The 12,863-nt window shown below is 40.1% G+C and overlaps 1 protein-coding gene across 2 annotated transcripts in view; it reads left to right on the forward strand.

Annotated features, from left to right (window-relative positions):
- The window catches only part of Kdm5 (Lysine demethylase 5), a 50,468-nt gene that overhangs the window by 11,444 nt on the left and 26,161 nt on the right, over window positions 1-12,863 (forward strand). For both annotated transcript variants that reach the window (XM_089739860.1, XM_089739861.1), the window contains exons 4-7: window positions 1,770-1,939; window positions 9,830-10,061; window positions 10,693-10,847; window positions 12,459-12,620. In XM_089739860.1, the coding sequence (XP_089595986.1) occupies window positions 1,770-1,939; window positions 9,830-10,061; window positions 10,693-10,847; window positions 12,459-12,620 (719 nt within the window). The remainder of the gene's footprint in view (window positions 1-1,769; window positions 1,940-9,829; window positions 10,062-10,692; window positions 10,848-12,458; window positions 12,621-12,863) is intronic.

Raw genomic sequence — 12,863 nt, forward strand, 5'->3', positions numbered from 1 at the left:
AACGTCGTCAGGTTTGAGCCCCGTGAGCTCATCTACTAGTTAAGGTTACGCTGATATAGCCTCTCAAGGCTATCAGATTAGGTAGGAAAAAAAAAGTTTCCTTTTTTCGCGAAAAGCGAAGCCGCGACTAGTCACATATATTTCACAAAAAAAAAAAATACTACTACGGAAAATTTAACCCAAACTAATCATTAATACAATAGTCAGGTAAAGTATATAATATAGGACGATATAGGTTGCACGATATTACAAAAAAAAAAACTTAAAATATTTCACGCTATCGATACTGTCAAATGATACGCGTTAAACACTTAATATTAAACATACGGCTATAAAATGTTATAATAAACGAGCCCTCCATGAACTCGCTTCGTTTGAGGTCATTATAAATGCATTTTATCTAGCTACGAACGTGCATTTACATTTGTATAATATATTCAACTTTATATTTCGACTTGCGTATATTGCGCGAATTGCGATATATTATTTGTGTTTTGACGTGTAGTCGTTATAGTTTGAATGGTGGGAAGACTGTTAAACAATATGAAACAATAGCATCAGGATCCATTAGACCTAATAACAGTTGTTTTATCTTTTTTTTTTTCCTACCTAAGCTGAGAGCCTTGAGAGGCTATATCAGCGTTACCTTAACTAGTAGGTGAACTCACGGGGCTCAAACCTGTCGACGTTGTTAACACGAACCCTAGCAAGAGCCGTGCTTCGCAGAATCTACCACCGGATCGGAAACGCGACCCACTGAGAAGATCCGGCGAGAAACTCAGTGGGCTGTGTCTGAGGGTTAATAACAGTTGCATTAGACGCCTTCAACACTAGGAGCAGGCTTAGGAACTTGGGTAACCGTACTCTTAAAGGACTTGAACTTAAGCCATCCATCAGTTCGCTGAGTTTCTTGCCGGATCTTCGGCCTAACATCGGATTGTACGTGAGCATTTCTGCTCTATAATTGTTTCTTTTCGTGAAAAGCTAAACGAACTAACCATGAATTACACCTTTGCTGTGATTCATGTCTCGGAACATCATCATCAGCTTGTATCTCCGCTGCTGGATGTAGGCCTCTCCCATAGTTCGCCACAATCGACGGTCCTCCGCTTTCTGCATCCAATCTTCAGCATATCGGCGCAAATCATCGGTCCACCGGGCAGGGGGGACGCCCAACGCGGTGTCGGAACAGATTTGAAATATTACTAATTAATCGATCGCGTTTATTGATTTATTAATTAAGAGAAACCGTTGGTGTTCAACAAAATTGACGTCAGACAGCTCGTAACACTCATGCCAAATCTTTTTTTTTGTCTACCTAAGATAATAGTCTAGAGAGACCATTTCAGCGTAACCTTAACTAGTAGATGAGCTCACGGGGCTCAAACCTGACGATGTTGCTAACACGAACCCTAGCAAGAGACGAACTTCGCAAAATCTACCACCGGATCGAAAACGCGACCCACTGAGAAAATCCGGCGAGTAACTCAGTGGGCTGTGTCTGTGGGTTAATTTACTCGCCGAGCCCTTCGTCTCAAGCGGCGGGTTCGACGAGAACGATGACCGGTAGCAAATCTCTAATGATAAGAGGACATTCTACAGTTACCCTACATAATGTGGTGTAAGGAAAGAAGTTAATATTACACAGAAAAATTGTGTGATCGATTTAGTTACAAGAATACTTTAAAATAACAATACATTTTTTGAAGTGATGCGATGGTTGTTTAATTATGTAACAATAATATCTTGATTTTCTTTTCTTCATCCAGGTGGCTTCGAAATATGCTCAGCAGAGAGGAAATGGTCGAAGATAGCCCGCCGCATGGGCTACCCGCAAGGCAAAGGCGTCGGTTCAATATTGAAGAATCACTACGAACGCATCCTGTATCCTTATGACGTGTTCAAGAACAATGGAGCAGTCGGAGACAATAAGGAGACAGTGAGCATTATAGGAATACGAAATTTAAATTTTAGTTTTTAAAGTTTATTTTACTCTGTCCTTCGATTTGCTGTCAACGGATCGGTTTTTCTTTAAGATGTACAGATTTTATAATTTATTTATTTATTCAAGTAATGTTTAGATGCGACGCGACGGAATGAACATATCATGAGAGCAGACGAAGACCACTCCATGAGTCGAAGTCCAGTTCCCGAGCGACTCAAAGGTAGAGGCAGACCATCTCTCACGTGGTGGTCAATTGTACACAAAGAGGTCCAGCAGCAATATCCTAACCCCACAGGGATGCAGGAGCGGAACCCAGTGTACGAGGTGACCCGACCTCTAAATGAGATGAGAAATCGGATGGACAATGAATGATTCAAGTACTGTCTAGCTTGGTAATCTCACAAAAATAATATCGGCAAACACAAATGATCATGAAGGCAATATTTTAATACAATAATTTTAAAGTGAACTTGCACGCTTGTTGCGGTAAAGTTCATTTTTACAGTTTCTAGGAATTATTGGTAATATTGTCTTTACAATTGAGCCAGTTCTGTGGACTCAGAACATTGGCTTTTCGATGAATATCATCATTAAAGCTTGTGGTATCATAAAGTAATATAACTAATTACGGAACAGGCAATTGTTTATAGACCAAATGTACACTGAGCACTTCGGTTCTTACAAGCTAATAAATAAAAGGAAATATCGTTGAATGAATTACGAAATCGAAAGGGGGGTCATAGAGACGGAATCGACAAAAATAACTTTCTAAACTTATCGATCGTTTTGATGGATAAAACCTTCGTATGATGCACTGCAGGTTGTTGCATTATGTGGGTTTCTTAGGGTTCTGTTATCACAAGGTGGCCAATAATTGACCAAATTGTGGGTATCTTAGGGTTCTGTTATCACAAGGTGGCCAATAATTGACCAAATTGTGGGTATCTTAGGGTTCTGTTATCACAAGGTGGCCAATAATTGACCAAATTGTGGGTATCTTAGGGTTCTGTTATCACAAGGTGGCCAATAATTGACCCAATTGTGGATATCTTAGGGTTCTGTTATCACAAGGTGGCCAATAATTGACCAAATTGTGGGTATCTTTAGGGTTCTGTTATCACAAGGTGGCCAATAATTGACCAAATTGTAGGTATCTTAGGGTTCTGTTATCACAAGGTAGCCAATCATTGGTCAAATGTTCCGCGTGGATTAAAGATGGCCGAACAAGTTTACGCTCCACTTTATCTACCACTGTGAGAAGAATGAACTTCTAATTGCATTGGTACAACGCGTACTGCTTGAGACGAAATGCATGATGGCTTCACGGTAGATATAGGCAAGGTGGCGGAATAGCCACTAGTATTCAGAAGGAAATCTGGGTCGCGTTTAGTACGTTAATATTCCAATGTTTCCATTCTTGGAGCTAATGTTTTCGCCGTTTTTTTTACGTAGCGTTACGTAGCATTTCACAAGCATAACAAAATTATAGCCTGGTTTAATATTATTATAAATATTTCTAATAAATAAAGAGAAAGGATAATTAATACGAAAACCTGACTTCGGTTGAGTATTTTTAATTTGCTCGGAATTGGTCCCAATCCTACTCTCTTCAAGTTGATATATGGGCAGCAGACAGCAATACTATCCTTCCTGCTTAAATATCTCGAAGGTCACTGGGGCCAAAGAATTAGTAGGGAGTTCAGCAGGAAAATAATTGAGAATTTTGCTGCTATGGGCGGATAACCTTCTAGTGTAAGAGCAGCAGGTCAAGGTCACATACCAGTATAGTCTAATTGATGGTCAAACCGATTGTTAATAAACTTTCTCTTCGGGCTTAATTTTGTGTCAAAAAACGTCAAGAAAGTTGCTTCGGTTTTTTAAATCAACTAGGAATATGATTAGGGACCAAAAATGATCCCACAAACACAGTCCCACTGAGTCTCTCGCCGGATCTTCTCAGTGGGTCGCGATTCCGATCCTGTGGTAGATTTAGCGAAGCACTGCTCTTGTTGGGGCAGATGTTAGCAAAGTCTCCAAGGTCAAAGCCCCGTGAGCTCGCCTTCACATTTGGTGAAGCTAGCATAATACCTCAAGCCTACTAGCAATAAGTAGGCAAATCTAATAAGTAGGCAAGTCTAATAGTAATTTATGGTAGGCAGCGGCTTAGCTCTGCCCCTGGCATTGCTGACGTCCATGAGCGACGGTGACCACTTACCATCACGTGGGCCGTATGCTCGTCTGCCTACAAAGCCAATAAAAAAAGGCAACAAAGAAGAAATGAATCTATACTAATATTATAAAGAGGAAAGATTTGTTTGTTTGTTTGTTTCGAATAGGCTCCGAAACTACTGGACCGATTTGAAAAATTCTTTTTCCATTAGAAGCCGACATTGTCCCTGATGAACATAGGCTACTTTTTTTTATTTTATTTTTATTTTTATTTTTTTGGTTTCATGCATGTTTTAATGTTTCCGAAGCGAAGCGAGGGCGGGTCGCTAGTATTATATATAAAGCATAATATGAAGTTTCCGATTGATTTAGCTGTGAAATGAATTCGTCTTTGGTTATACACAGCACATACCGGTACGGTGTGTCGTGATCTAGTGTGAATACAATTCTTTTATTCATTACAATTTATTTTGTTGTTGTTTTTATTGCTTAGATGGATGGACGAGCTCACAGCCCACCTGGTGTTAAGTGGTTACTGGAGCCCATAGACATCTACAACGTAAATGCGCCACTCACCTCGAGATATAAGTTCTAAGATCTCAGTATAGTTACAACGGCTACCCTACCCTTCGAACCGAAACGCATTACTGCTTCACGGCGGAAATAGCCGGTGTGGTGGTACCTACCCGTGCGGACTCCCAAGAGGTCCTACCACCAGTGATAAAATGGCACATGATCCGTTTTGATTTCTTTTTTTTTGTTTAATAGACAAACAAACGACACAACACGTTATATGAGTACGTACCAATCGAACAAGATTCCGCCATTAACTGGTACACAAGTAGATAGTGATAATAGATAGCGTACAGTTAAAGGATGTTTGTAATTAAATTGGATCGTCGATAATCTCGATCTCTCACAGATCGCAGTGAACGTGTTCACGGTCGCATCTAGTTTTAAGTGCTTAACGGAGCTCACAGAGTACGCTAGGTGATGTCACCCAGCTTGACATATGATCTAAGTCATATGATCGACATTTTGGCGGGAACGTGAGGAGTGAAGTTGTGTGATTTGTTTTATTTTGTCTATTTAGTGTTTCTTCAGGTTTAAATGTGTAATAACGGTGGTTTATTAAACTGTTTAATATGTGTGAAAGTGCACAAATGTGAGAAAATGGAATAAAGCCGCTGGACGTATCTTGGGATCTTCCATAAAGTCCACAGAAAACATTTCAGTAAATGATTACCACTTTACTGAGATTATATTTCATCCCATATCATCTCATCTCATTTAATTTCATCCCAGTTGATTAATGTCTCAAATTAATCATCTTCATTGGAGTTTACTCCTTTAGAATCGATTTACATATATAGGCCCGGGGTATGAAAATTATGGGGACCAAAATCGTACTAGCATGTCACACGAAATGCGTTATGCGCATTTCGTGTGACATGCTAGTACATGCGCCGGCAGTCCGCCACAAAGCCTCGTACTGATCGCGCGTTTCTCTCATTATTGTATTTTCATATATTTGTTAGTCGTTTGTTTTGTGTCTCGTTAATTTGTTAATAATCTGTAGTGTATCGTGTTGTCGTAATATAGAACTATTTCTCGTATTGTTTCGTTTAATTTTTTATATCCAGTAAACTCCAGTCGTGCGTCGGAGCGGACACACACACTTTTTTTTCATTTCATTTCACTCGGTATTATCATTTTTCATAAAAATAAGAATATAAATAAAAATAGGACATGACGTAAAGGTCTTAGTTACCAGGTCATAAAATCCCTTAAAAAGTGTAGTCCCCCCTTAAAAAACGAAACGCAACGCTGCTTGGTGGTGATACCTTTTCGTATGGGGTCCAGTCGTGACCTACGGGTAGACTTTGTATGTATGTTTTCCATCGGGAGTCCCTTGAGGAGTTGTTTGAGATGATGACGTCACCAGGGATGACAGCGTTCGTCCACAGTCCGTTTCCGTTCTTGCCGCCACCCGATACTAGAATGAATCCGACGGTGTTCTATGAGAGCTATTGGATGCCGGTATTCAAATAAAGCATGAAAAAAACTTAGTGGTACGAAGGAATCGGGTCAGCTAGGCTCTCGGGAATTGCCATACCCATTTATTTGCCATATAATGAGCAGTCTGCTATATCGGTACTTAAAAAAAGCTGGGTTTTCTTCTGAATCGTGTCACTCTTGATACGAGTGGTCGTGATCGTCATATTGGAATGAGCAGACGTGACGCGTCTCACGATGCCATAGTCATTTTCCTGCTCGAGGTTATCCTACTGCACTCATTCAGGGATCTCCCACTTTAGTTTTAATTTGGTCGATGTACCAAACATAGTTACAATACAAAACGTTACGTAACAATACAAAAAGATCTCCATATTACACAATTTACAAAAACTATTGGTCCCGTAGTAGACGAAATTCGACTATAATTAATTGAAATTATAAGTTTCAACATTATTATGGTCCTATTGTTACAGATTTCGCCGAGACTACACCATAGATAGATAAATACTCGTAATATTAAAGATAAACAATACTAACCTATTCTCAATTTGACTACAGACTTTAAGCAAAAACAAAAGTATGACAATAAACAAAGAGTATATGTGTGTGTGTCAAATACATGGTAGTGTGTGTAATGTTTTCTTTATTGATTTAATGTATCTTTTATGCATTATTTAAAAATATATATTAGCATTGTGTACTTCTTCTCTACATTCTCTATAGGTGTGGAAAACTTCATACTCCTCCGTCCGCGCAATTTTCGTAAAAGGGGATACAAAGTTTTTGTTTCACGTATTAATATATAGATAATACGAACACTTAACTCACAAATGCTAAAGTTAATACAGATTACATTTTGCGATAGTTTCTTCTCATTAAAGTAGGTCAGATTAAACGTAAACGGCCTACGCATTTACAGTTAAATTAAACCAAGAAATGTGTTTTGCCGCTTATAGCGAAATGTAAATTTGTTCATGAGAAAATTATTCACCACGCCAAAGGTACAAACTACGATAGTTAATTGTAATGTTTTTAATTAACCGTGTATAATATATTATTGGCTTTTTTGTGTTTTATTTATTGTATTATAATGAATGATCTCATAGTAGTTTTAAACCGGAATAAATCAAGTTAGTTTAGCGTTAGGCAGCGGCTTGGCTCTGCCCCTGGCATTGCTAAAGTCCATGGGCGACGGTGACCACTCACCATCAGGTGGGCCGTGTGCTCTTCTGCCTACAAGGGCAATAAAAAAAATTGGTCACGTGAGCTGTTGTTTTTCACTGGCGTTAGGATGATTTTAGCAGTTTCGGTCACCGACTCTCACATTACCCCTCGCCCCCTAGGCACGGGAACCTCGTATTTGGTTCGGCCCCCTCCCCAAAAAAAGGGACGCTTTGCGACTCCGCACTCGTAGGTACTAATACCCTTTGGATTTCTGTCGCGAGATTACTAATTAGAGTATTATTAAGGAGGGATCGTTCACGCATGAACACCCATACAAAAAAATATGTCAAAACAATTGACACTGTTGCCTCAATTCATATTAATGACCAACGAATTACGGCCTCTGTTTTATGTCACTCATTAAATGCACGAAAATGCATTTCTTGAAGGTACCTACTTGCATCGCCCGTCGTATGCTGATGAGTATCATGTCGAAACCCCCCCTTAAATCTCAGCAACAGCTGTACAAAGTTTTAGCTCCGTATAAAGGAGATTAGATTCATTTTCTTTTATGGTGCTTCATTGACTTGGAGTTATTAGATCCAATCTATTCATGTAATTTACATGCAAGATCGCGTTATAGATTTTTATTTTTTTTATTGCGTAGATGGGTAGACGAGCTCACAGCCCACCTGGTGTTAAGTGGTTACTGGACCCCATAGACATCTACAACGTTAATGTGCCACCCATCTTGAGATACAAGTTCTAAAGTCTCAGTATAGTTACAGCGGCTGCCCCACCCTTCAAACCGAAACGAATTCCTGCTTCACGGCAGAAATAGGCAGGGCGATGGTACTTATCCGCGCGGACTCACAAGTGGTCCTACCACTAGTAATTACGCAAATTATAATTTTGCGGGTTTCATTTTTATTACACGATGTTAATCCTTCACCGTGGAAGTCAATCGTGAACATTTGTTGAGTACGTATTTCATTACAAAAATTGGTACCCGCCTGAGGGATTCGAACACCGGTCCATCGCTTCAACACGAATGCACCGGACGTCTTATCCTTTAGGCCACGATGACTTACAAATTGGTCATCTGTAAACAGAAATAGAGAAGTATTAGAAAAAAACGGTGTACAGAGAGAGAAGTTAAACAGATAGGCAGATGGGAATTAAGGCGCCGCAGGATTTTATTAGTTTGCTGCTATCAGACTTATAAAAAATGTAAACGTTTGTGAACACATGTCATGTCATGTACCTACACTATATTAGTTGTAGATTCTTATTTTCAATGCATTGACGGGTGAATGACCTCACTAGCCCTTTGGTGTTAAGTGTTAAGAGAACACAGGTCTAAATCTGAATTGCAAAGTATAACTGCTGTACTGTCCTTCAAATCAGAACGTATTACTGCTTCGTGGTAGAAATGTACAAGATGGTGGTGTCACTCGTGCAGACTCATAACGGCGCCCTGCCACCAGTAGATTGGATGACGTAACTTTTCCATAGTAATTAATTCGCTAGACCACAAAAACGATTAGCGGGTTGGAATCTGTTTCAAATTGCGGTAATGTGCATAGGAACTGTACTACCACATTTTTATTATTAGTGAAATCCGTTTACAATAGAATAGAACGGTGGTATGTACCTATTGATTTTTGTTTGAAAATAAAGTTAAAATAATCCAGGTGAAGTTAATGCAACAAATATCATCGTGACTTATAAAGTAGCATTTTTCTCGTTTTGTCACTATGAAAACTATTATATGTAAAGAATCTATTTTTTCTTAATATGAACCTTTAAATTTAGCACGTGTGGTCAGAATAATTTATATGGGTGCTATGATGCGTGATACTGGGATGAAAAAATCATTGATTACAGTACAATTTCACTTACAGAAAATGAAACCCGCAAAATTGTAATTTGCGTAATTACTGGTGGTAGAACCTCTTGTGAGTCCGCGCGGGTGGGTACCAACGCCTTACCTATTTCTATCGTGAAGCAGTAATGCGTTTCGGTTTGAAGGGTGGGGCAGCCGTTGTAACTATACTTGAGACCCTAGAATTTATATCTGAAGGTGGGTGACGCATTTACTGGTGGTAGGACCTCTTGTGAGTCCGCACGGGTAGGTACCACCACCCTGCCTATTTCTGCCGTGAAGCAGTAATGCGTTTCGGTTTGAAGGGTGGGGCAGCCGTTGTAACTATAATTGAGACCTTAGAACTTATATCTCAAGGTGGGTGGCGCATTTACGTTGTAGATGTCTATGGGCTCCAGTAACCACTTAACACCAGGTGGGCTGTGAGCTCGTCCACTCATCTAAGCAATAAAAAAAAAAAAAAAAAAAAAAATTTACACTGTGGGTACGTGTACGTGTTTCTAGGGGCTCCAGTAACCACTTATTATAACACCACCACCCATATGAGCAATAAAAAAATATATAGGAAAGGAGTTTATGAGTGAAACATTTTCGGAACCGGTAACTGATGTTGTTAACTAAATTGGTTATTGTAATTTTTTTTGTAGAAAATCGAAGTCAAATCAGAACAGACCCCCGAGAAGGCAACGGCGACGCGCAGTCGCTCCACAACCAAATGTCCCCCTGGGGCCGCGGCCACCCCGCCCCCCGCCCGTCGGTACAAGTCCGAGCCCGAACCGGCGGCTGAAGGCAGTCACACCGAAGGAGCCCTCGTCGGATCTGAAGATTCGATCATGAAAACTCCCATTAAAGAGGAGAACCCCGAAATAAGGCGGACTAGTAAGTCGCCCACTTTGTAAATCAAAATTATCGTAACGAAAATTCAACAACATTGATTGATTGAAAATTCTTTATTGCACAAAAACATTGTACGAAGGCGAACTTATCGCCATGCAGGCATTCCAGTTAACCCTCGTTGATGAAGTGAAAGATTCAAGAAGTACCTAGCTGTGATAAAGTTAATACATGGCGATTATTTAAAAAATTATAGTAGATATGAGTGAAAATAAACACTAGGTTATAATTATTACATTACCAAAATAGATACATAGACATTCATACATACAAAATAAATAGATAAGAAATACATATCAAATAAAATAGATTATATAAACCACAACATACTACAAAACAATCAAGCAATCTGTGTTTTGAAAAAGAGATCATGTACTTTAGCTTTCAAAATTTCAACTGAACGTGCTTCACGAAAATGGGGAGGAAGGCTATTCCAAAGAGGAGTTGCTAAGACAGTAAAGGAATTTGAGTATAACACAGTTTGTTTTCATGGAAGCGTAGCATTTTGTTGTAAAGAGTCCGTAGATCACGACCATAAGTACTGAGAAATATAAATATATCAACAACAAAAGTATCGTTAAAAAATTCTCAATCTTGCAATAAATTCCCGTCTTAGGTCCTCGTGAGAACAAATGGATGTCGGCGGGAGCCAGTTGCGGTTCGCGTGCGCGGGTGACCCGTTCCACCCGTCTCCGCGAGCATCGCGTCAACAACATGACGGTCTCCGTGACGCCCGCCCCGCCTGCACCCAACACGCATCCCGATGATCCGGTGAGTTCATCTACGACAGCCTTTCTCAAAGTGGGCGATAATGCCCCCTTGTGGGCGCTGTAGGCCTAAAGGGGGGCGGTAAGAGACCCAGAAAAAAAATTGGGGCACTGTGTAGAAACTTGGGAGGCGATTTGTAATTTTATCTAGGAGGACTCTTAGATACCGACTGAGCTCTCGCTATAGTGGACTTTAAGTAGGTGATAAAATGGGGGCGCTAAAAAATTATTTATTCTCAAAGTGGGCAGTAGACAAAATAAGCTTGGGAACCCCTGATCTACGCTAATATAAAACTGTAACGGAGCCGCGCCATTGACAGTGCGACTCGATTAAGTTTTTGTGTGACGAAATTCCGTCATATTTGCTTCACCTATATTAACGAAAATATAAAAGTGTAAACAATGCCTAGATCATGTCAGCATCTGTATTTGCTCAGCATTTTTTTTCGCCTTTGACTTGAACAGTATAGAATATTGAGCACAAATTAGATTATTGTAAAATTTAAGTTGGAAATCAAAATGGAGATCATCATATAGCTGGAGCACTACTAGGGCCTAAAAGCCTTTGCTGGAATATAAATTGAAAATTAAAATAAAATTGAACATTACATTAAACTTCATAATGCTAGATGACATTTTCATTGATATTTTTAGCTTGAAACAGTCATAGGGGGATTGCTTCACGCAACAAGCGAAATTAAGCGTTCGCGTTTCTATGATTAATCCTCTCGGTCAATTCTCGATTCTGAGTTGACTTTTACAAGTATAGGGGGTAAGAGGGTTGTCATATGTTGGTTCTTAAAATACTTAATTATACTTTTTAATTTAGAATTCGTTCCCTTTGGTCGCTTTTTTTCTCTGTACCTAAGTGGTCTTCCAACCTAAGTGGTTATTCCAACTAGTCACGGACTCAACTTGAGAAAATTTCTAACGCTGGCCATAGCAAGAGCGTGCTTCGTTGAATAATCTACCACAGGATCGAAATCGCGATAGACTAAGAATATCCGGCGAGAAACTTAATTGTTGTTGTGTCCATAGAAGCTGCAAGGCCGCCACCATAGCGTATTGTTGATAGCTAATCCCTAGTTATAAGATTTTTTTTATTGCTTATGTGGGTGGACGAGCTCACAGCCCACCTGGTGTTAAGTGGTTACTGGAGCCCATAGACGTCTACAACGTAAATGCGCCACCCACCTTGAGATATAAGTTCTAAGATCTCAGTATACTTACAACGGCTACCTCACCCGTTCAAACCGAAACGCATTACTGCTTCACGGCAGAAATAGGCAGAGTGGTGGTACCCACCCGCGCGGACTCACAAGAGGTCCTACCACCAGTAATTACGCAAATATAATTTTGCGGGTTTCATTTTTATTACACGATGTTATTCCTTCACCGTGGAAATCAATCGTGAACATTTGTTGAGTACGTATTTCATTAGAAAAATTGGTACCCGCCTGTGGGATTCGAACACCTGTGCATCGCTCAACACGAATGCACCGGACGTCTTATCCGTTAGGCCACGATGACTTCAGCAGGCTTCGACAAGCTGTAGGGCCGCCTCCTTAGAATATTGCCAAATTCCCGATTTCTGAGTTGACGTGTGACGTTTCAGTTGGCGAAGTACATGTGTCACGTGTGCGGCCGGGGCGACGTCGAGGAGCAGATGCTGCTGTGCGACGGCTGCGACGACTCGTATCACACGTTCTGTCTGGTGCCGCCGCTCGCGGACGTGCCCAAGGGCGACTGGAGGTGTCCAGTGTGCTTAGCTGAAGAGGTCAGTGCCATCTATTCGTTCTAATATTCATTGGGTGTCTAGTAAATCTATTTATAATATGATAATATTTAAATCAATGACGTCAAAATTACTGAAAATGTGCACAAATACATTTAAAACCCTGATTAGTATATAAGATAAATTCTTAATCATGGTCAATCATTACTTGTCAAGTCATGCATTACATGCATGAGGCATAAGTTCTAAGTCTCAGTTTTTGCAGTACGACGGCTGCCTCACCCT

This window comes from Bombyx mandarina, chromosome A1 (genome assembly GCF_030267445.1).
Source record: "Bombyx mandarina strain Sakado chromosome A1, ASM3026744v2".
In the NCBI taxonomy this organism is placed as follows: Eukaryota; Metazoa; Arthropoda; class Insecta; order Lepidoptera; family Bombycidae; genus Bombyx; species Bombyx mandarina.